The 21,266-nt window shown below is 34.9% G+C and overlaps 1 protein-coding gene across 4 annotated transcripts in view; it reads right to left on the reverse strand.

Annotated features, from left to right (window-relative positions):
* Window positions 1-21,266, reverse strand: part of LOC102685206 (low-density lipoprotein receptor-related protein 1B) — a 461,586-nt gene that overhangs the window by 315,051 nt on the left and 125,269 nt on the right. For all 4 annotated transcript variants that reach the window (XM_015358626.2, XM_015358625.2, XM_015358624.2 and 1 more), the window contains one exon: window positions 18,608-18,745. In XM_015358626.2, the coding sequence (XP_015214112.2) occupies window positions 18,608-18,745 (138 nt within the window). The remainder of the gene's footprint in view (window positions 1-18,607; window positions 18,746-21,266) is intronic.

Genomic DNA, 21,266 nt, shown 5'->3' on the forward strand with positions numbered 1-21,266 from the left:
ATTTAATATAGAACTTTGTCTTTGCTCAGCCTCAAGCATGCTGTTAATTTCTTCCTTTGTAAAAACAGAAGTGAAATATTAATTAAATTCATTAATCATTTCCCTTTCATCATCTAAAACTTTCCCATTACAATCCCTAAAGTTTATTTGAGCCTATGGCAATGTTCTTTTCTGTCTTATTGGCCTTACTCATATCATTTTTACCTGTGATTCAATTCATTTTACTTACTTTCTCCTTATACATTTCTTATTTGACTATTAATTCAATCGGACCACTTCTTTTTAGCCTTTGGTTTACTTTTGCAATTAATCTGTTTTGTCTTTAACGTAAAATATCTTTAAACTGTGGTTTTCCATTCCTTACTAATTCCATATATATCCCATCCAATTCTACTATCCTTAAAATGTCTGATTTCTTCATAGCACTTTAGAGGTTTATACCTTTATTTTGGATTCTAACTGTACAGTTTCAAAATCAGCTTCAAGAGAGAGACATACAATTATCATTATTTCCCAATGGCTATCTCTCCTTTGGCATGTTTATTCTTTTACACATACATTCCTTATTTCATTATATACAATTATGCCCCCAGAACATTTTTATTTGCCTGACCCATACAATTCTGATATCCTTGATTCATCTAAGTTACGTTCCAGTGCCTGGATGCTCTTTTTGATGTACAGTGTTACTCCTCCCCCTCCTCCATCATTTCTGTCTCTCCAGAATGTTGTGCATCCATTACTGGTGTATTTATCACCATCAACCTCTGTTAGCCATGTTTCAGTGATTCCAATTACATCATAATTGCCTGCTAATGCAGTAGCTTCTAGTTTAATTTTTTTTTCCTAATACACCTGACATTTAGGTATAAGCATTTAATTACCTGGTCCTTTGACATTTTGTTTTTCCCTGGGGTTCTCTTCTTGTCGCTATGCCTTGTGTATTTCCCTTGCAGATTTCCCTGAGATTATGCTAACATTCTAGTTTAAATGTTTATGTAAGTAAAATCTGCCATTCTAAGTGGCACCCATCTCTCATGTGTGGGTTTACATGGCAAAGACTCATGGGGTGGGGGTACATCTTCTCAAATCTTTCCTGGAGAATGCTGCTTGTAAATTTTAAATTAAATAAGAAGCATATAACATGGTGATACATTATTGTGTATGTGACATCTTTTTTAATTCAATGTTTTTTTTTTCTGAAATGGCATACAAAATGTAATAGTTCACTTATCCTTGTTACTATGGTGTAAAGAATCTACTGTATAGTAACTAAAGAAAATCTACAAAAATATAAGAATATAGTATATTGCACATCCATGATGTAGCAAAATATGTACTGTATATACTCTATACTGCATACAGTACATTTAAAATTAAACGTTCTAGTTCTTACTTATGTATATTAAATACCAGAATGTCCATGAATTGTGTTTTTATGCTATATGTTAATTAAAAATGTATTTTGCTTTTTTTAAACCTTTAGAATTGTATCTGTTAATATTAACATTGCAGATGTAAAGTAGTGATATATTTATGTGGTAGTACATACTGTATACTAAGAGGCATTAAAAACACAACGAATGTTGCTGATACTATTACTCATCTGCTGTGTTTTTGCCTTTCTGTATACTCTTTGTATAATTATTTTTATAGCTTCTTTGCAGGGGGAATGAAGATGAATATTACCATTTCTGCACATTCAATACTGCTTGCAGTAGATTTATTTCACACATACTAGTGTTAAAAATAATGTTTTTGTAAAACAAAAGTCATTGCATATTCTCAGTTATCACTCTTTATTCTCTCAGGAAACTGCAGTCCCAATTTCTCAGTCCAGTTTTTAAATCTTGGTAAGAAAATAAATTCATTGAAGTTCTAGAAAAAAGTTTACAAATTTTGAATTAAGCACAAAGTCGTGAACTTTTTGAAAGTGCCATAAGTCACCAAATTCACATTCAAGCTCGCATGAATTGTGACGTGACAACGAATGCAATATGCAAGTAAATAAGTAAAGGTTGTGCAGTAGAGCATTTTGCCATAGAAATGTTCCAACATGATCTGCATGCAGGGCTTACAAGTTAGTAGTATTTGTCAGCAAAACCATCTGGAAGTTGAGAGCAATATTTCTATTAGATTAAAAGAGATGTATTCACAAATGCAAATGCAAAATGTAAATTTTTTCTAACCCTGAAAAAAAATAGCACTGCAGTTCCCCTCTGAGACAGAAAGATGTGGAAACTAAACTGTACACTGGAAATGTCTTCTTTTAGCTTTCTTCCTATTTGGGGATATAAAATGCAATCAGTTCAAAGAAACAATTAAAACAATATAACAATTTAAAAAAGCTAGAAAACAGATGCAACAGATCAAAAGGCCCCGCTGACTCTACTCCATCCACCACCAGCAGTGCACTGCCAATCCCATGCCATGCTTCCAGGAGATCTCAGCTCCCTGGCGTGCAGGGGAAGACACTGGCGCTGCTCCCATTCTGTAAAGCTGGTGCTCCACAAAAAAAGCTTTCACCTGAAAGGTCTCTCAGGAGCACCATGTGTTCTCTCCTGAAAAATGCTGCTCTCCCTCTGAGTGCGTTGACAGCATGCCTGGCATTGTCTTCAGGCGTGTGTGCCATACAGCAATGAGCACACATACTGAGAACAGCAGGTGAGGGGACTTCTATCTTGATAAAAGCATAGTGGAGTAAATAAAATCATGGTAAAACACGGACAAGTATGGTAAACCATGACAAACTAGGAAAAAACTACAGCCAAGCAATTTCATAGAGATAACCCTGAGATCAAAGCATTGAGAAACTACAAAGATATCATAGGATTGTACTGTGATAAACTTAACAGCACCACTGTATGGCTTGTTTCTTGTACAGTAACACTGATGTGGCTTATTCAGATTATAAACAGATGTTTGCTTCACATACATAAACCATTTTCATACTGATGGTGCAATCTCCATGGCTTCAGACACTGAAACATGAAGGGGATTGCAATTACAACTCTCCCAAACACATCGCCAAACATTTCTGTGGATTCAACATTTTAGATGGAGAAGGACAGTGTCACAAAAGCAAAATAAAGCACTACAGCTGAGGCAGCTACACTTTATCACACTAATGTTTAAGGACATTTAGAGAGCTGTTGTACTAATATTTTACTAATGAGGACAGGCTGGACTATTGACTAAATGAACCATGACATTTAAGGTCTGCCATTGTTTTTCTCTGTTTTTTGCAATGAAAAGTAGAATATTAATATATTATCCTCATTTTGTGGTGAAAAATAGTTCCAAAACACTTTATTGGTATATTAAAACTACAACAAATTTATCACTGTAATTACTAAGCCCACTGTTAAAATGTCATATTAAATATGTTCTTACAGAAAAAAAAGGCTTAAATTGCCTTTGAAACCCATAATTATACCACAACACAGGACAGTAACAGATATAAATAAAGGCAAGTTTCAGGGTAAAATTACATTTTGAAAATAATCTAATAATTTAATACAAGCACATCTGCAAATGTTATCTGTTCATGATGTACCAGGCATGTAACTTGAAGTATTAAAAGTTGAACTAAAATGAAAAATGCTACAGGCTGCTTTTATCAGGAGCCATAACAAGGTTCAACCCTCATAAAAAAAAATGTAAAGGAAACATTTCTTGAATAACTATACAGCGAGATTGTTCCTCTGCATCACTGAGCATTAGTGCTGTACATTCTATTCAGCGAATGTATCTTTGTTTAAATATTCAATAGCAGAAGGAGTATATAAACCACAATTTCAAAGCCAAAATCTGGGAACTTGAAGACCCATTCGAATTCTGTTTCTGAACAATATCAACTCTCTGTTGAGGATCTAAAGTTTCTTTCACATCCTTAACTGGGTGGAAGTAGATGTGCTCAAGAAACTCAGATATCACAGTTTTGGAGTTTTAACAGGTTTGAGGGAAGGTGAAGGTATTGTTTATCTATCATGGCTGCAGGTTTTATCATCTTGCAGTCCACCTTTTCAAAATGCATAGCTCTCACTGAAGCTTAATGAAAGATACATCAATGGGCACCGAGTCAGTAGAGATAAGCAGAAGAGTCTCGTCAAAAAGCTGAAGTGTGTGAACAATGGCTAACTGTCACTTATAGCAGCACATGCATGCAAATAAGCTGCTTCTGCTGCACCTTAAAATGTAATTGTGTTACTGCTGTTTACAGAAACACAGCATAATGGAGATGGGAAGATAGCTCTTTGTCATAATATACTTTACATAACCCATAATACATAATAGCACAGCAATTGCACAAGGCTAAATGTACATACAGTACATGGCCCTGTATAAGTTATACTGAGGAAAAAAATATATTGTTTGGCAACTGCAATAAACCTGAGGATAAAATAATATAGAAAAGATAGTTCTTTGTCATAATATACAAAACCCATATAGAGTGTGCATGGTTGCATAGAATATGGTTAATTGGGTTCAGTAATGCCTTATCTAAGAGGAAAATAATGTTTTGCTGAGAGTTTAACAGAAACTTTGTAGCAACTCTTAACTGCTTTACACATTAGCTCTTTTTTATACTATAGTTTGTTAAATGGACAAAATTCATTAAATTAAAGCACCTGAAAAAAACATAATTACAGACATTTTTATGCTTACTGAATTGAAATTAGCAGAGTAATTGAGCTTGTTTGTACAGCACACTAGCTCTCTCCCCCCAAAAAAGTGTTAAACACTGTCCGGTTTGTAATGAATCCTCCTGATTGATTAATTACTTGATTACATAATCCTATATAGTATATTTTGTTAAGAATAATAGGTGGGAAACAACAATATGAAACATAGCAGAAAAGTAAAATTTCATCATAAGAACTGACTAAAATGATTCAATTTCCAAATTTGTATTTTTCCACTTTAAAAGAAAGATTTACTAAACCTGTGTATTTTATTTCTATGCAGATACGCATGCAAGTTTGGAATTGCATTTCTATAGTGTGATATTAGATTCGTACCAGTGCAAAGAACTGTTGATTTAAGGGTGGCATGGCATATTCCTATGAAAGTCAGTAATTTGTTATACTCATTATAAGTGACACATTTATGAAGGCAACATGATGCAATGATTTACACAAATCTGAAAGATTAAGAAATGGCATTAATCAAAATAAAAGCTAATCCTTTCCTGACAAACAAATGAAAATGTTTTGTTTCCTGTCAATAAGACAGCATTAATGATAATCCCCCATTGCATCCTTTGAATTCAAAGACCACAATTACATAAATAATATACATAATTAAAAAATACTGTAACGGAACAAAAAGATCCAGTGGGAGTTGAAAAATTCGTGTAGAAAAATTGATGCAGAACATTTCACAACATCAAGACAGACATGTATCAAGACAGAGGCACAACACTGATTTCAAACATACAGTATCTACTGTATATACAGTATGCGTACTTGGACATTGCATGGGACCAAGGTAAATAACTGAATTACGACATTTATTATTTCATGTTGGTCTTGCTGATAAAGACAGTTTTGTCACTTGCTTTTTACTTTACTTTACTTGCTTTTTATTTTGAAGACATAAGTGATAATAATAAAGCTGAACTTAAAGAGTTAACTGAGAACAACTTCACATTTGCAGTGATGACCTTGGAAGTACCCATTTATACATCGGGGCATTTATTGCAGTGATCTGAGCAAAGTACCTTGCTCAAGGATACAACAGAAGTAGTCCACCTGGGACAGTACCATAATAAATAAAAACAGACTAAGATCACAATGTTGCATTGCCATTACAGTATATTAAAGTGTAAGGACAAATACCCAATGGAGAAAAAATGCTAATACAGGTCACTATCCATGTGTTATTGTTACTGAGAGGAAGTAAAAAGCAATTGTTTAATCCATGAATTAAATTATTTTATGACTGCTTGAAGGATCAAATGGCAATGATAATGCTTTGTTTACTGTAGGGATGCAATAGGCAGAGAAAACTGCCACAGTCCACACTGATGTAGACTGGCTGTGACATAACAGGTGGTTTATGGAAACAAGCAGGAATCACTGATGCCCAGTAATGGGTGGGTTATATCTACAATGTGTCGTCCAAAAAAGATATCACTTGAGCATCGATTTACTGGAAAATGAGCGCCAACTGCAACACGAGGATTGGTCACAGGATATTTTACACATTAAGTACAGGTTGTCAGCAAGACTACTCTGTACAACAAGCTCTGATTGGAACAGAGCAATAATTTCACACCACACCAAGAATCCAGCAACACAGTTTTCTCTCCTTTGCGTCAGGGAGTTGGCCTTCTAGCAAAGCTCAGATTGATCTCTTATTCATCAGAAAAAGTGATATCTTTCCATCATCTCTTGTCAAGTTCACCTCTATTTGCTGTTTAACATTGCTGTACAGTTTGATGCTGATATGCAAGGATTTCATCAAAAGACAGCACTACCTTCATTTTAACATATTAGCATTAACCTTTACTTGAAAGATTAACCTTTACTTGTTCCTAGTTAGTAAACTAGTCAGATTTGATTCAGATACCAGATTATAAATATACATGAGTATACAATGAGTTTAAAGAGGTTGCTTTTGAGTGACTTTGGTGTTTTATGTTGACATATTATTACATTTTTATTGATCATTTGTGCAGAAGTGATAAAAAACAAAATGCTAGTGTTCACGTATACAATGCATTAGAAAAGAACTAATTAGGAATACTGTGTGTAATTTGGGCCAATGCTTTGCAAAAAATATTGTGCATATTGCAATGAAAATGAAGAACATGAGGCATTTATTTACCCAAAAGGTTGTGGGGACTATGGGACATGTTACCTAGCCCTATGGCTGAAGCCAATACACTGGCTTCCTCCAAGAAAAAGGTGGAAGAAGAAATGCTTGGATCTTTAAGCTACAAACTACCAAATGGGCCAGATGGGATGAATGGTTATCTACACCATTACGTTTCTGGAACCAGCTAGCAATGTAATTTATAGGGAGTTATCATTATTAGATATAGGTGGTATTCAGTAGGTTTATTTATATTTGTACTAGAAATTTAATGTACAGTAAAATGTACATTCTGTGGAATAACATTTAAATATGTTTAAAATATTTTACTTAAATATGATGTGCAAAGAATGTTTAGTTGTTTTCCATGTGGGCAACATTATCAAATGCATGGTTTTCTGATATTCATCATGTATATTTATAGCAAGAAGGAACACTCTCCTCTCCCCCAGCTGGCAACATTAAACCACTTCCATTACCCCAGATTCTCTTGCTCTTCTGAGCCATGGAGAAGGGTTGGCCAGCAGTTGTGTAACGTCAAAGGCACTAATCTTAACATGAAAAAGGCTCATGCTGTTGTGCAGCACTGCCTCTTGAACTAGAACTAGATATCTCTTAGTGGTGAGGAAAGAAAAGTAGACAAGCTATGAATTTTAGTCCTTATTATATGAATATGAACAGGTTTACCAGTTATTATAGATCTGGACAATGCTGTTTGGATTTGTACCCATTCATACAGCTGGGGGTATTAATGGAGCAGGCCGAATGCAGGGGAGTATGTGGGCACATTTGGTGATGCATTTTCCTGAAGGGTACAACAGCATCTCCCCATCCTGGGTTCGAACGCTAAATCCTCCATCTTCCAATTCTCAATCAACCAACAACTCTTATAAAACTTATGTCAAGCCTAATAGAAACTCAGAGCGAGTAATAATATCTGTTTGCAAACTCAAAACCAGTCTCCCATTAGCTGTTCTTCTGATAACTATAAACCTTAGAGAGAGAAAAAAACTACTGCACCTGTGCAGCGAAGTATTAGTGAAAGAAAAGTGAAAAGAAGCCCACACTGAAACAGACGCACTGCCTGGAGATAGACCACATGAATCAAACTGTTTGTTTTCCTTTTTATTTTTCACCTTTCCTCAAGTACATTGCTTATGTACGCAGTACAGATACAAAGTGGGTCACTGTGGTTGTACATTCCAAACACCTGCCCATTATCAGTGGTGTTAGTGTATGCTATTCATCTCCTCTGGTTTTCTTCTTGAGCTTAAATTAGCTATTAAGCCTGACTCTGACTGTTCCTATAAGGATTTTCAGTACCTGAAAACGCATCAAACATCTCTGAGTGTCATATTACAATAGTAATAATTCAGCAGGAGGAAAACATGAGGAATATTAAATTGGGACCGAGTTACTTTGCAGAACTACTTTAAATATATTTTTGTATATACATAAACTCAAAAGATGTTTTGAGCACTTTCAGAGTGAAAATGTGTGCCAAATATGGATTCTAAGGACACCTTCGGTCATAGTTCTGCCTATTTCATCACTCAATGTGCAAACTTTTTTCAAGTACCACTAAGAGTTTGATTAATAGGTCCTGTGCACATCACTGCCATTAATCTTCTTGAACAAACACAAGCGAGACAACATTGATGGAGATTGGTAGGATAGATTTTGGCACATTGAGGAATCTAGAGTTTATGAACTGTAAAGGAATGTGGAGTCACTTGAGGACCAGAAATAAGGACGAGCAAATCTAAAGCCGGGATGAGGATGTTATTGTTAGGTAGGTAATGTGACAAAGTACTTGAAAGTAGTACTCTTAACTCCTCAGCAGTGTTAGCTACATGACACATTTCTAGAGTGGAAAAGATGGGCAAAATGCTTACATTACCATGTGGTTCTGCAGTCAGCAAAATTCCTAAAATGCATCTCTTTTGCATATCCCCTTGTGAATCATTTCAGAAGTAGAGGTTTTGCTAAGGATTTACAGACATACAGTATAAAACATCAATGTGCAATAATAACACCAATAGTTCTTTTAGGTTAAATTCATATTATTTTTCTCTTTCATCATTGAATACCATCCTTATTTGGGAATAACATAACGATTCATGAGTGAATATTAAAATCTTCATTTATAAACAAAAATAGCAACTGCTTTATATTACAAATATAGAACAAAGTATCATGTTTGTAAACTGTAGCATGTCTCATGCTTTTGTGATGGTACGCAGTAATTAAAAAAGATTAATTTTATTTAAGGCACATCTGCATTTTTGCTTATCCAAATCAAATCAGTTAAAAATGTTGATTTTCAGGAATTTCACGACCATTGAGGAGGACAATACATTCTTTTAATTTAATAAAATGATTTATTAGTCACATTATTTTTAAGACCTGTAACATTTTAAACCTACAGCATTATATCCTGCAGATATTTTTCTTCTGCTTAGAATATGCCCTCTTGCAAGTGATCAGATCATGGGTTTTCCAGAAAACACCCAAGCACTACATAGATGAATAATGTAATTATAAATTTATAACTCAAATTCTATTAATAACACAGTGGACATTTCTTTTTTACTGGGTCTAATAAATAAAAAAAGATAAAAAGTTTATTGCATTTATATATATATATTCAGTCCCTCAGATCCAAACAGTACAGTGCTTATACTCTAAAATCATATATCTTAGTACTGTAAATATAGCAATATCTTTGTTCATAAGATTTGGAGCCTATTGAACTACAGTAATTGACCTCAGCAAGTCTGTGTTTAGGCAAATAAGAAGTGGAAGAGATTGTGTTTGCAGGATGTCTGATTTCACCCCAAACTACATGTTCTAACACTTCACCAGCTGAGCTTTTAAAATTAAGAAATTGTGTGGTACAGTATATCATAATATAATGTGGTTGAGCACTTCCTCAAGCTAAATGTGTCCAAGACCAAAGGCATGATAATTGACTTCAGAAAAAACATCCACACTTCCACCCTAACCTACATCGGGGGAGATTTACTTGACCTGGTAGAACAATACAAGTACTTGGGGACTGTTCTGAACTCAAAGCTTAACATCTAAGCCAATACTGACCTGATCCTCAGAAAAGGTCAACAGCGTCTTTTTTTTCCTAAGGAAGCTAAAGTATTTTAAGGTCGATGATTCATTGTTGATTTTGTTCTATCAGTCCTTCCTCGAATCTGTTCTAACTTTTACCCTGATCTGCTGGTTTGGCAACCTGAATCTAAGAAGCAAAAACAAACTGAGCAGTCTTGGGAAAATACTGTATGTCAGAAGTGTTTTGCGTAAAGCAAAATACATCTGTAAGGATCCTTCACACCCTTTGTTTAATAATTTCCAGTTACTCCCATCAGAACATTCTGATGGCCCAACTCCAAAACTAACACATTTAATTTCTCATTAATTCCTGTAAATGCATCTTTACTTAATAATTGACCTATACAAATATGTATGTATTGTTGAAATCTGGGAATATATTGTTCCAGTTTCTTTTTTTCTTCTGTCTGTCTGTACACCAACACTGCTGCTGTAAAACAACTTACACCCTCTCTGCCTCTATTCTTCCACCACTGTCAAGAACCCCAGATTCACTCCTGACTCGTTTCTCACATGTCATGCCATGACTCTGCTCCCCAATGGCACTAACCTCACCATGTCTTCTCCTCCTCTCTTTTTCCATACCTCCAGTCTGTTCATTCTCATCCCTGGCTCCACATTGGTGCAGAGAATGAACGATTAACATCATAGCTGCTCAGTCTTTAACAACTTTTCGCTCTTTGTTTCTCCTCAAAACCCAATTGTTCAGACAGCACCTGTGAACTCTCTCACACTGCTGTGATCCTTGTTTTCTTAAATATATGTTTTTTCCATTCAATAAAGTTTTCTCTCTTCTCTGCCCTGGCATTGTACTTCTAATATACAGTATACCTTCCTTGCTGTTTTGTTTTTTATCATTTGTATTTTTATGTTTTCTTTCTTTGCTGTAAGTGAAAGAGTGTTTTCTAGAATTTGTATTTACTTTTAGGTACTGTATTTCTATATTTTGTAGTAGCTGAGGTAACTCCATGGGTTAAAACAATGTCTTGTATGCACAACTGCTTACAAGGGGGCAGGTTCAAATCCCACCTCTAGACTGGCATGGAGGCAGAATGGTCAGCATTGCTGCCTCACAGAACTGGGACCCTGGATTCAATGCCTTGGGTGCTAACTGCATGGAGTTTGTATGTTCTCTTGTGTGTGTTCTGGTTTCCTCCCACAATCCAAAGACATACGTGTAGGTAATTTGTCCTCTTGGGTGAAATATTTACCCTGGTGTGAGCGTGTCTGTGTGTGATCTTTGATGGACTGACATCTCTTCCAGTGTGTGTCCTGGCTTGCATTTGTTGCTTGTCTGGATCAGCTCCAGCTACCCTGTGACACTGTATTGCAATATAAAGGTTAGAAAATGGATGGATGTATATTTTGTAGGTTGCTCTGGATAAGAGCATCTGCAAAGCCAAAAATAATTTGACAAATAATTTCAGCAAGTGTGTTACAATAGAGTATTATTCTTAGTACTATTTCAGGTAAGTCTATCGTGACTTATCAGAAAGTCACATTTAGCTGCTCAAGGTGAAGAGATCTGAAGGGCCTGTAAGATGTATTGCTTCTAGAGCTCCATATTCTGTCTGAACGTCAAGTGTTAATGAATCTCCCTGAGTTGTTGGCTATATGCACTCTCTAGCCCCATAAGTGTTAATAGTAGTTCCCTCCAAAAAGTGTTATTGCCTGCTTTATCAAATAATCTTTCAACCTGACAGCTTCTTTTGATTGGACTAACTCCGTTGCACTAAGAATCACGCCTTCTTCCATTGACAAGGGCAAAGCCGACTTATTACTCTGTAATCATAACCAAGGCCATTCCTTCACGGCTTTCTGTGAATGTTTTTTTCTCTTTTTAATGTGCCATTTGTGTGACAAGATAAATGACTCAGTATTTTTGGCTTCCCATAAATTCACTCACTGTTGACCCCCAATGCAAGTTAGAAACATGTCTACAAACAAGGTGACAGAATCTATAGTGTTTAAAGCATTGCAGATGAAAATAAAATTAAGTAAAGGACCTTGCTGGGATGCAAATAATAGGATTGTTGGGTTTTTTGGTATATGAATTAAGGTGCCATAAATAAAATGCATCTGTCAACTTAATTCTAATAAAAATGAAAAATATGCTAAATTAGCTTTAAATGAAAATGTACTGATAAGATTAACATTAAACTCAGAAAGAAAGGTAATTCTCTTAGAAATCTACAGTTGATACAGTACATAGACACTGATCCTAGTCTTGCATGTAACCTTAATGCTCCAATGGAGCTTGACAGCAGTGTTATCACACAGCAGATTTTAGGCTTGGTCTGATTAGGACTGGGAAAATCAGGCTGGTGGACAAGTAGAAAGCACTGGTGTGATGTAATTAGTGGGTCACCACAGTGATTTGTACTCGAACCACAGCTACTCCATTTGAACAAACCAATGCCCCAGTATTTGGGACACTATACTGTAGATACTGTATAAGTTGCCATCGTTCATTTGAGATGTTAAATCAAGTTTCTCACTACTTTGCCATTAAAGATCTCATGTCTCGTTGAGAGAGTAAGAGCATTAATCCCAGTCTGATTAGGTTCTCCATCAACTGAATTGGTAAAATAAATTCACACCTAGACTGCTAATGTACTGTACAATGGCTGCTGCATTTCTCCCATATGAGTGGATAAAGTGGCTTCCCTCTTATGTATGGAGGGTTTGGGACTCTTTGTGACTGTATTGCTAAATAGATTTAACTATAAGCAATATCTTTATCCCTGACTTTATCCTAAAAGCAGTTTCATGTGTACTTATCCGAAAAGCAGTTTCACTACATAATATAACTGCGGAGAGCAACCAGCCACAATGTGCAACCAATGTTTGGGGCATCTCCACTGTTTCAAAATATTTTTTTTCCGGAAAGTGAAAGACATACTAATACAGTATAAACATAAGTAAAGACAGAAGAAACAAAGAAATTAATTTTATATGTCTCCTAACCTAAAATGTTTTCCCTACTAATAAGAATCCACCATTAGCATTGACAAAACATTCCTCCTAGACTTCAATAATATTATTCTGCTACCAAAAGACTTCCTCCTAGAAGGATGTGCCCTTTCAAGTCTTGTTATCTTGGAAAGTTTAGACAGTACAGGCCTGGTTCAGGGCCTCAGTTCAAGGTAATTCCTTGGGCATCAAGTCTGTTGCATTAGAACTTATTTGTTAATCGTTTCATGCAAGCGATGCACAATATACTCTTAATCCAACAATTAAGTTTGTTTTTACAGAAGTGAAACTCTTTTCTAATAAACCAACAACTAGCCCTGATGGCTGGATAAGATTTCTAAAACATACGGACTCTTATTAAATATGAAGTACAAGACATGCTTAAAGCATATTTAATATTTTCAATACTGCAATTTAAAAATAATTGAATAAATAATCTAGACTATCATCCCGGAATGGGTAATTCATTGGTTTTATGATCATGTGCACTATTAGGACATTAAAGTTAATCAAAGGAGTGATTACAAATTCATGCGAAGCAATAATGGTTAACACTTAAACAACTTTAACTTAAAACACACAGTGTGTGTTTTTAGATGCACAACTATCAAAAACGCTAAATGAGATGAATGGCTACCACTGTTTTAAAATTTTGTATATATACTTGCATCTTTACACAGAATTACCATTAGTATTTTACAAATGCACTTTTTACAGCCATTGTTGTTGTTTATGGATGTTATCGTGCATTGAGTGCATTAAATGGACAATTACAAAGATTATTTATGTCTACCTCCAGGATAAATTATCACCTTTTACAAGACTTCAGGGATACATTTGAAATGTTTCAAAATCACTTTAAATGTACCACTGTGGTAAAGTGTTTTCTGAATCATTAAAAAATGACATTACTTGTTCAAAAATGTTCTTAAGTTTGGTTTAATGAATCGTTGCATAATACTTATTATAGAAAAATGCACTTAATTTAGACTTTTTATCCTTTTCTTCACAATCAGCATAAAAACCTTTGCTGTTTCACGTTGCTCCAGTCTTTGGAATAAGAAAAACATTTTAAATCATAACAGTGATTGAGGAGAGAGGTACGCACTAAGGAGAGGGTTACCAAATCACTAAAATCCCTATAAAAACAAATATACAGTATTGAAAAAACATTAACTGTTCATTTTTTAAGAAGTCAAAATTTTTAGGAGATAAGATAATAAAAAAGGTGGAAGTAGTTACACCTTAGTAGTAACATTAGTAGTACAAACGCATTAAAAGCTTCTTTTACATAATTAGATGGTCAAACGGTAGATTAGCTTGACAGATAGACACAGGTACTGTAAATTGTTTTTCTTTAAGCTGCAGTAGAAACCCCAAGACAAGGCTGCAGACGATAGGTCACAGGAACAGAATCCCTTCTAGAAATACCATTCTCAAAGAAATTAAGGAATCTGGTATTTTTTTGCTTTCGAATCATGCTTTAAAAATTCTTTGAGGAGTAACAGCAATTTAGGATTGTCAGTGGTGACTACAGATGGTGATTACAATCCCAAAAATCAGAACATTGGGTGTATTGCTGTGAGATTTTTGGGGGAAAGTGCACAACAAAATTTGATTACATTTTCACACTAAAATCTGTTGAATTTGCCTGCTATTTGCTTGAAAATGATAATCACTCTTATCTTTCTTTTCAGGGATAGGATAGATAATTCACCAACATACTGTATAGAAATAAATAGGTATAAGGTACAGCTACTGTAGCTTTTCTATTTTGTTACATTTTGAAAATTACTTTTGAATTGGAGTTCAGAAGTCCGACACTGCCAGATCATTGTTTGCGTATATGCATTCTGTAAAACCAGCACTGCATTCCTTTTCTAAAATACAAACTAATGCAGAACCAATGTCGAAAAAATCAATATAATCATACTCATTACAAATTAAAATCAGGAGTGTAGTTTAAAAAAAACTTTCAACGGTTACTGTACATTTGATGTACCCGAAAGATTCTCGGCTAATTGCTCCCTGCAGGAGGTACAGTACAGTACATCTATACATGTACATCTGGGTTAGCAAAATGTGGAAAACTCAACATTCAGTTAAATCTGAAACATTATCGATTATACTGCTGCCACTTATACATAAATACCAGTTTATTTTATTTGAAAAAACTAATATTAAGGGTTTTGTAGTTACACTATGAGACCTTATTTTCCTTGTGACTGTAATTTCCTTTAAAATGCCCTGATCATCAAAGTGTTTACTCAGTATTCTACAGCTCAGAAAAAATGGTTGTGTGGTCTAACACTCTCATGGTAAATCAGGATAAGTCATGTAAACAGACTATAGTATTATATTTGTTTTAATAATTCTACATAAAATGAATTTAAAATCATTTAAAATTAATTATACTAGGGAATGATACTATTTTATTATTTATGAATGAAACACATGGTTTTTGTGACATTGCATTGTCAGAAAGCAAAGCTTTTTTCTAGGGAGACTGTGCTAAACCCCTTAAGCAGAATACAGACAGAGAAGTAGGTGTTTTGGCAAGCACCGGAAATGGGAATGAATTTGGGCTGTTGTCCAGCATGATCACACATAGACACACTTAATCTGGAACGTGCACAGAATGCAATGAAGATGTATTTCTTCACTGACTTGTAATTGAGTTTATTTAGTATTTCTAAGAAACTATACATAGTGGTAATTTAAATGCCACATATACTGTACATTCCAATTCTCAATATCAGTATAATTTTAGCATAATCCTTCTAAGCAATCTGTTAGTATATTTATAATGTAGAGTGTAATGCAGTGAACAGCTGAGTCAGACCTGTTTACCAATTCTTTGGATTTTAGAATCTGGAGATGATTTTATGGAGCTGCCAATAAAAAATATATTTTTTGACTAAAAACAACAAATGAAAAAGTAAATAGTATGAAATATTTTACATAAAATTATTAATATGAATGTGGTTTAAAGGCAAATTATTAGTTTTACTACAATAAAAGTATCTTCAGTTCCTACCCTATACTACAAGTATATTTTAACTTTATTTGCATTGTCATCTGCAAGGAAATATGTTCCATTTGTAGTCTGCATAATGATGTGACCTAAGTATCTGTGTAGCAGCAGTAAAGGAATGACTCATAAAATGAGGGGAAAGGTCTATTGTAAGGGACTTGAGGGCTATAGTATTCCCTAGGTATAAGAACAAATTATATAAATTGTTAGTTACAAAAAACAAATTTAATTCAAACTGAAAAAAGTAATTCAAAATTAAATGAGCATAATATTGACAAGACGGTGCACTAAAACTCAATTTACTGTTCTGATCTGGCTTTTCAAATGAGAGCTTACTTGTGCATGGACCTTAATTACAATTTGAAAAAATAAGTAATTGAATGAAAATAAGGTTGTTGAATAATTAAACGGAACATATAGTGTATAGCTAAATTACACACCATTATAGCATTGCAAGAGGCTGGCATTATGAATATGAATAACAGGATTCCATTGTATTTTTGTTAATGTCAGGAACAAATCATTCATCATTGTTCTGAAGTTTTAAATATTTAAAATCTGGAGAAATGGTGTTCAGCTGCCAGACTTACTGATTTCTCAAATGGTGATAATTGTGTACAGTAGCTGGAGTAGGTTGAAGCTCAGGTACAGTATGTCTTCTTTGAGTGTTAAGCAAAATCCTTCAAACATATTCTTAATGTAAAGTGTTTACTATTTAAATTTACAGTATGTGACTGGCATACATTTCATGTATGAGAAAATTAACGTTATACATTACGAAATTACACAATTAATTTTAGTTGATATTTGCCAAAGAAACAAATACAGACTTTTGTGTGGTGTGTAGATGCTTTCCATTTGTTTTGGTACTTTTTCAATTAAAAATTCAGCTTTTTTACTTGATTTATAAAACTTTTTTTTACGTAACCGTTTCTGCATTTTTTCCTATTTCTGTGCAATTAGTTGTTATGGCAATAAAGTATTGAACCCGAACTCCTTTACAACCTATACTTTTTCAGCCTGTTTCCTCTGAGGGTTCTCATTAAATGCAATACTACAAATCAAATATTATTGTTCAGAAATTACATATTTTCATTAGATTGTTAAAAAAAGGAGAAAGCTAGGCAAAATAGATCCATATGAGGCAAAATGTTGTCACACTACAGCAAAATCAGATTGCTTTCGAATAATGTGCTCCAACACAGGACAACCGAGAAGGTGAAATTTGTTAATATCACTTCTTACATCACAGGTATTTGAGCCTTAATTGAATATTAATATTAATTATGTATTAATACAAAATAATGTTAGATTAATATTAAGAATCAAAGTTATTGATACTATCAAAGTCTTCTGCATTGTTGTTACTTTATGCCTGGACAAGCCAGAGCTCGCAGCCCTCAGTCTCCATTCGCACACAGAGTCACACCCCCCCCAGTGCCGTGAGAATATGATTGGGGTTGCTGTCCGTGCAACCTGGTTAGTGGCGGATATTCAAGCCCTGCCCTGCCCCATCGGACGCTCTGTCACTTAGCCTCCTCCCAGTGTATGGTAGTGCCCTTGCTCGAAATGGTCTGCCTGCTACATCTTGCATTCCACTTGAATCCATCTGAATCCTCGATTCTGATTCAGAGCCAGAACTTGATGACCAGAAGGATCCCCGTCTGTCACCCCTTTGCTACTGTATGTCACCACTCATGGTGGTGTTAGCATCCTACCTGATCTGCCTGGCCACAGTTTCCCTGCTCTTTCTGCCTTCTGACAGTCTGCCCAGCTCATTCCCAGCTTTGCCCGTCTGTCTGGTGTATTCACATTCTCACTTGTTTGTCTGCCTTCACAGGACCTAGCTGTTCGATTCCTCAGCCTGTCTTACAGACATCCATTCTCCAGGTCAGCGCCACATTGTAAATTGTGTATTTTATCATTTAGAACTTCTTGTTTGCACATAGAGCATCGCTGGCACCAGCAGGACTGTCATAGACTTGCTCATCAATGAGCAGGCAGCTATACTCTGCAAAATATTTCTAGTGGCTGCTATATATGTTTCACACAGATGATTTGCAAATGATGGATCTGTGTAAGTCAATTAAGGTTAAGAAGATGGATGATATTGTTACAATGTTAGTGAAATTCAACACTTATCACTTATCACTGACTGGATTTTCCACAGTCTCGCTTACTTATTAATGGTATTAATAATAGTTATAACTAAAAAAGCAAATAAACACATTTTGAAGAATTTGAAGAGATTAATCTAGCATTTATCATACTGAAGACACACAAGCATTGCTATCTTGATAAGGAAAGCAAATTGGTCCTAATTTGTTGATCTAATTGGTTGTAATTAATTTTCAACAAAGTTAAAATACCAACATACTGTATTAAGGTCCATCATAATAATCTCAAAAACATGTAATTAATATTTAATAATATACAGTTTTATAAAGCCACACATTAATAAATAGTTCAATGTTTCTTTTAATGATCAGTATCAAAAGCAATGTATATATTCACTGCAAGAACAAATTTAATTTACAAGTGTAGAGATTAAGGTCAATGGCAGATTTCATTTCAAAGATGGTGCAAACAAGTCATTTTTACCAGTTTTAATGTTGAGCACTATTGTACATTCTTGCTCTACAGTAGTTCACTACTCACCTCTGCAATGCACTCCTTCATCATATCCATCATCACAGTCCAGAACTCCATTGCAAACTTTGTTATAATGAATGCACTTCCTTGTACCAATACACAGCATGTGATTGAGAGGGCATTTCACCACTACATCTCCAGGACCTAAAATAAAAACACAATCAGATGTTATACAATTCAAACAACCTAAAACCTGTTGCACACTTCAAAACAAGATTATATCTGTTCCCCAACAAAATTAACATTCACAAATCAAGTGCATTTTGAATAACTCATATATAAGTAGATACTGTATACTGATTGTAGATAATTTTAAATTAGTTTTCTCTCGAGTTCTGAAACAGTGTTGACAGTCATCCCTATCACCAATGCCTGCCACTTGAAGGACATAGTCATAGTCAGTCCTTGTATGATGCAGTCCTTTTGCCAAGCCAAAGGAGCCATTATGGATCTGCAATCTCCCCACATCACTATACTCAGTTTTTGTGGCATTTGGGAATATTTTAAGCAGCACAGTCTAACTCTGCCAACACTTTACCAATTGCTCTGCCTCTTAGTGGAGACAAATAGCAATTGAGATGCTTGAGAAATCAGGCCTTATGTTTTCTCCCTACATCAAACAAGGATCCTACAATCAATCAAAGACAGTAAGGAGAAAAAAAAACAGAGAAACAAAGGTTTTGATGGAAGGCTGAGAATGGCCATCAACACCGACACAGCTGTGGCAGCATTGTTACCCATCTCATTAATAATAACCATGGTGTATTTAGCTTGTGTGCTTGTGGGCAAGATATCAGTAACACGTTAAAGGGAGTGTGGATGGAGAACAGGAAGAATACCAGCAAACACACTCACGCTAATGGCTGCAATTTCTGTGTCATAATAAACACTGGCTTCAAAGGCTGTCACAGTGAAAGAATATAAGAATTCACCAATGAAATCACTGAAAACAATAATAAAGTTCATTAAAAAAAACTTCTCAAGCTTACATATTAAAAACAAATGGTAATGTTGAAAGCAGAATGCAAAAATGACATATAACAAAAATATAATGACTAAAACCCCAGTATTATTGATTATAATTGACTTATGCTTTCCTGTTACTGTACACTAGAACAACATATTTATTTCCCAAAATACATGGCAAATGTAATCTTTTACTGTTGTAGATCTAAGTATATTGCTCTTATTTTATAATGTCTTCATTGCCATTCCTTTGGAATGTTGATTCAGGACTTACTTCCACATTACTTTCCCAGCGGATTCTGTTCCACATTTATGGTCTCGGGAAGGGTATCTTATATATAATTGAGAGCATGAGATTTAAAAATATAGCGTAAAAATAGTTTTACTCCTCCAGTGGGTTTAGTGAGCATTCCAGCACCAGAGCTGTAATACCGCATGAATAAAAAAAACACATGACATACATTTTGGTAAAAATTTAAGTTATAAATTCATTTTTTACTTAATACTGTATTAATTTTGTTCAGAAAGTTTCTTTCCACTTTACCATGGCCTTTCCCATGCTAAAGCTGAGCTTTAAATTATCTTATATTTCACTAATTGCTAATGCCAAGTTAAAATGTTGATGCCAGCAGATGCCACACCTGCTTCACATACAGTGTGTACATGTGTGTGGTGTCTACAGGCACTTCTAGCTTCAAGCTTCTGACTAAAAGCATTGCTCCCTTGTAGATGTAACATTTGTAATATTCCAAATTTATACACAGCAAGCAATTAATTAATTTTAAGCTTAGCATTTATTTATTTACGTTTTCAGCTGATTAATTTATATCCAAATCAAGCACTCTGCAATCTCTTTTTAACGCTTTGGCAGACCACTCTTTTGGCATTACCAACTTAGAAAAACAAAAAGAAAGATACTTACTGTACAAAGCACAAAAGTTAAAACACATGATAAGAAGTTACAGCCAAAGAGATAACACTCAAAAATTAGGAAATAGCTAGACCAATAAGAAAAAAACCAATAGCTATTTTATTTCTATATATACAGTATGTCGTGGCACCCTGGGGTTCTGGTCACCTTAGCCAAGCTTGCTTCATCTAAGAAACTGACGGCAAGCTGGTGAGGTTAATACTGAAATTGTCCAAGTGCTCTGTTTCATATTAACACGTTTCCAGAGACTCAATGACCCACAGCCTTCAGCACTTTCAGAAGAGAAAACAGACAAGAGAAAGTCTACTCCTCCTGGAGTTCTAGCTACAGTACAAAGCCTGTCTGGAAGGTGGGGTGGCTAATCCACTTACCAAGTTATAAACAAAAAGACCAGATGAAATGGAAATGTTCCATTTCAGCACTTTACCATTTTTTCCCCATTTTAAACCAAAGCATGTTCTTCCAGAATTCTCTTTTTGTTCACCAGACTGCAAAAAAAACTAGCCTAAATTACCTCAAGGCACAAACAGCCTATTGGCCCTAATGACCCATAGTCAAGTGAGGCATACAGTTGCATACATATTCTTATGGGCCCTTTAAACTACAGCAATAGAGAAAATGACAAAGGGCTGAGGTTGTGAAGTATCCTGGGCCCACAATAGACACCTTCTATAATCTTGCCACATATTTTGTTACAATTATAAATAAATTTGAATCTGTTATGAAGTGAGAAACTCAAAAACATTTTGAATAAAAAATGCTTAGGAA

This window comes from Lepisosteus oculatus, chromosome 12 (genome assembly GCF_040954835.1).
Source record: "Lepisosteus oculatus isolate fLepOcu1 chromosome 12, fLepOcu1.hap2, whole genome shotgun sequence".
In the NCBI taxonomy this organism is placed as follows: domain Eukaryota; kingdom Metazoa; phylum Chordata; class Actinopteri; order Semionotiformes; family Lepisosteidae; genus Lepisosteus; species Lepisosteus oculatus.